Here is a 4,005-nt window from a genome sequence, read left to right on the forward strand (position 1 = left end):
TTGGCTGTGTTGGGTCTTCGTTGCTGCATGCAGGATTTCTCTAGTTGCCGCGAGCGGGGGCTACTCTTCGTTGCGGTGCGCAGGCTTCTCATTTCAGTGGCTTCTCTTGCTGAGGAGCACAGGCTCTAGGCGAGTGGGCTTCAGTAGTTGTGGCACATGGGCTCAGTAGTTGTGGCTCAGGGGCTCTAGAGCACAGGCTCAGCAGCTGTGGCACACGGGCTCAGTTGTTCCGCGGCATGTGGGATCTTCCTGGACCAGGGCTCGAACCCGTGTCCCCTGAATCGGCAGGCGGACTCTCAACCACTGCGCCACCAGGGAAGTCCTCATTTGAGGTTTTCAAGCTAAACTGATGTGATTATGTCTGACATAACCAGATGCTTCTAAAAGCCAATTTTCCAAGAGACATCAGCCCCCCAAATAAGAAAGCCTTCCTTCGGTTATTAATAAATTATTGAAATGCCATCTGCACAGGGGGTGGGGCCGTGGAGGATGCTCGCGGAGAGCAGGCTGACTTCCACCCCCAACCAGCTAGCCAGCCAGTGCAGGGCACCCGAGGTCCCTCTGTGGTCACCGTCCTCTCAGCCTGCCCCCAAGCCCTTCACCCGCGGGCGGGGCTGACCTCACTCAGCTTTCCACCCTCAAGTGAATCACGTGGGAACTGACTAACACCATCCTCCACAGATACCTGGTCTGGGGCAGACTTTCAACCCCGTTTGGGCCAGTGAGAGTGACTGGGGTGGGGGGAGTCTGCCGCCAGTGGGGGTCCTCGGACAGGTTTCCTTGTTCCAAAAAGGAGACCCAAGAAGGAGAGCTCTCTTTCTGCCTCTTATGCGACACCCCGAACCTGGTCAGCCACCCTGCAAGCACGAGAGAAACCAGCCTGGGCCCCAGGGGACAGAGGCGGACAGCCCTGCAACAGTCCAAGTGCGGCTCGGTGACGAACAAGCACTTGGTTTGGTGCCCCACGCAGCACAGAGCTCCACAAACCCTTGGAATTTCCCGAACGAGGTGAGTGCCTTTTGTTAACAAGCCCCTTCAGCCAGAGCCCTGGGCAGGAAGGGCGGGGGAGAAGCCAGAGGAACCAACCAGAGGAAGAGAAGTTGGAACTTTCAGCTGCACCCCCGCCCCACCTCCAGGGAGGGGAGCAGAGATAGAGACCAAGTGAACCACCGATGGCCATGACTTTAATCAAGCAGGAAACTCCATAGACACTGCTGAACAAGGCGGCTTCCGAGTCATTGGACACAAGGAGGAGCTGGGAGGGCAGCACACCTGGAGAGGACACAGCAGCTCTGCCCCCATCCCACACACACGCCTCATGCATCTCTTCCCAGCTGGCTGATCCAAGCTGCACCCTTTGTAATAAACCAGTAACCCTAAATAAAGTGCTTTCCTGAGTTCTGTCAATCATTCTAGCAAACTATCAGAGAGGGCTTGGGGGGACCCCGAATTTGCAGTCAGATGAACTGCGGGTAGCCTGGGGCAGGCACGCCTTGTGGGACCAAGCCCTCACCTGTCGGGTCTGGCTGACCTAGGAGTTAGCGGCAGAGCTGAACTGACTCCTGGGGCACCCAGCAGGTGTCAGAGGCAGAACTGCTATGGAACCAGTTCCTCAGGCCCTGGAGGGAGTCAGAGCTGCCTGCCCGGGCGTGGACACGAATGGCCCGGCTGTGCTGCTACATGGGACCCTTCCCGAGGGCACAAGTCCACACACATACAAACACTCAGACACTTCAACCCAGGTTCCAGGTTTCCACACGTTCATGGGGCCACTCAGAGCCCACGCCTCCACAAAGACGCAAATGCTCCTGGTGGGGCGCACGTCTTCCGCCCAGACCCCATGCCCTGGAAGCCAGCCCAGGGCTCCAGGGCTGATCTGCCACAGCGTCCAGATGACAGTGCGCCCGCCGCCTCAGCTGAGCCTCACTGCCACGGGGGACCCCGCTGCCCCAGCTCCCGCTCTCTCAGGCCGAGGCAGAGACCGTAAAGCACAGCCACTGCTCAGCCAGGGGCACACTCACTGGCACCCCGCTTTCCGAAGCGGGCATGTCGCCACAAAACCATGGGCCGTCAGGCCTACCTGCTGGTGATGGAGCTGTTCCTGTCCTTGAGGGTGAGCTCGCGCTGCTGCAGCTCCACGATGAACCTGGACAGGTCCTCTGGGGTCCTGGGGGGATCAAGGACACGTGTCAGTGCTGGTTGTGCCCTGAAGGGGGACTGGCTGACACCAGAAGGCGGCCCAAAGCCACGCCAGCCACTAGCGGTTCACAGACCTGGGGCGAATTAGGGCCTGCGCACCGTCCCCGGAGCAGCGGGGTGTGGAGCTGTGCACTCGCCGCCACCTGGGCTCACACCACAGCCAGCCGCTAGCCATGTAACACTGGGGACACTACTTTTATAAGCCTTGATTTTACTTCACCTGTAAAAATAGGATTGATACATAACAAAGTCACCATGCAGAGGATTTGAAAGCACCTACCAGGCAGCTGGCAGGGGAGGTGCCCAGTGCATTCCAGTTGCCTTTCCTCCCTTCTGCTTCAAAACCCAGGTATGAGAACAGCAGCAATGTAACAACCACAACAGATACCCACATGCCCAATGCCTCGTAATTTTCAAAAGTATTCCAGGTTAACGATCTCAGTTAATGCTCAGAGCAGCCCTGCTGTCCACTGTTTCTATTTTGCAAATGGGGAAATTGAGACTCAAAGACACTGATGGCTGGTTCAAAGGCCACCCACTCTCAGCAGCACTGGGCCTCAATCTGAACCCCCTCCTCTAGCTCAGCACCATGGCTCGGGAGAACATACACCAAGAATGTCTTTGACATACAGGTGGCCAACAGGGACATGAAAACATGCTCAACATCGCCAATTACTAGAGAAATACAAATCAAAACTACAATGAGGTACCACGTCACCAGGTCAGAATGGCCATCATCAAAAAGTCGACAAATAAGACATGCTGGAGAGGGTGTGGAGAAAAGGGAACCCCCCTACACTGTTGGTGGGAATATAAATTGGCACAGCCACTATGGAGAACAGCATGGAGGTTCTTCAGAAAACTAAAAATGGAGCTGCCATATGATCCTGCAATCCCACCCCTGGGAGAGGGACTGGAGAAAACTCTAATTCAAAAAGATACATGCACCTCAATGGTCACTGCAGCACTATTTACAATAGCCAAAACATGGAAGCAACCTAAGTGTCCATCAACAGATGTGTGGATAAAGAAGATGTACACACACACACACACACACACACACACACACACACACACACACAACGGAATACTACTCAGCCATAAAAAAGAATGAAATAATGCCATTTGCGGCAACATGGATAGACCTAGAGACTGTCATACTGAGTGAAGTTAAGCCAGACAGGGAAAGACATATATCATGTGATATCACTTACATGTAGAATCTAAAAAAATGATACAAATGAACTTATTTACAAAACACAAATAGACCCATAGACATAGAAAACAAACTTATGGTTACCAAAGTGGGGGGGGGGGGGGATAAATTTGAAATGTGGGATCAACATATACACACTACCGTATATAAAACAGATAAACAACAAGGACCTACTGCACAGCACAGGCAACTGTGTTCAATACCTTGCAATAGCCTGTACCGGAAAGGAATCTGAAATAGAGCAGACACATTTATAACTAGATCACTGTGCTGTGCACCTGGAACTACAACACTGTAAGTTAACTATATTTCAATTTTTTAAAATGGCTGATTTTATTTTTAAAATGTCTTTGAGAGACGGAATGGAACACACAGCCGAGTGCAAACATTCCCGACACCTGCATGGGGCACACAGACTAGACGGCTCGCTGGTGTGCAGCAGCCGAGAGGAGCTGAGCGCAAGGGCCAGAGCCAGAGCCCAGGGCTACGCAGGGGCCACGGCTCGGTACCCACAGGCCCTCCTCCCGGCCCCCAGAGACAGTGCACTGCCCAGTTTCCAAGAGCACCCTCTGGCCTCCTCCCCCCTCCCG

General features: G+C 54.1%; 1 protein-coding gene across 1 annotated transcript in view; it reads right to left on the minus strand.

Annotated features, from left to right (window-relative positions):
* The window catches only part of LOC103091432 (mitotic arrest deficient 1 like 1), a 166,196-nt gene that overhangs the window by 83,972 nt on the left and 78,219 nt on the right, over window positions 1-4,005 (minus strand). The window contains exon 9 of the mRNA XM_007467423.1: window positions 2,081-2,167. Within this exon, the coding sequence (XP_007467485.1) occupies window positions 2,081-2,167 (87 nt within the window). The remainder of the gene's footprint in view (window positions 1-2,080; window positions 2,168-4,005) is intronic.

Source organism: Lipotes vexillifer, unplaced genomic scaffold, assembly GCF_000442215.2.
Source record: "Lipotes vexillifer unplaced genomic scaffold, Lipotes_vexillifer_v1.1 scaffold1451, whole genome shotgun sequence".
NCBI classification, from domain to species: domain Eukaryota; kingdom Metazoa; phylum Chordata; class Mammalia; order Artiodactyla; family Lipotidae; genus Lipotes; species Lipotes vexillifer.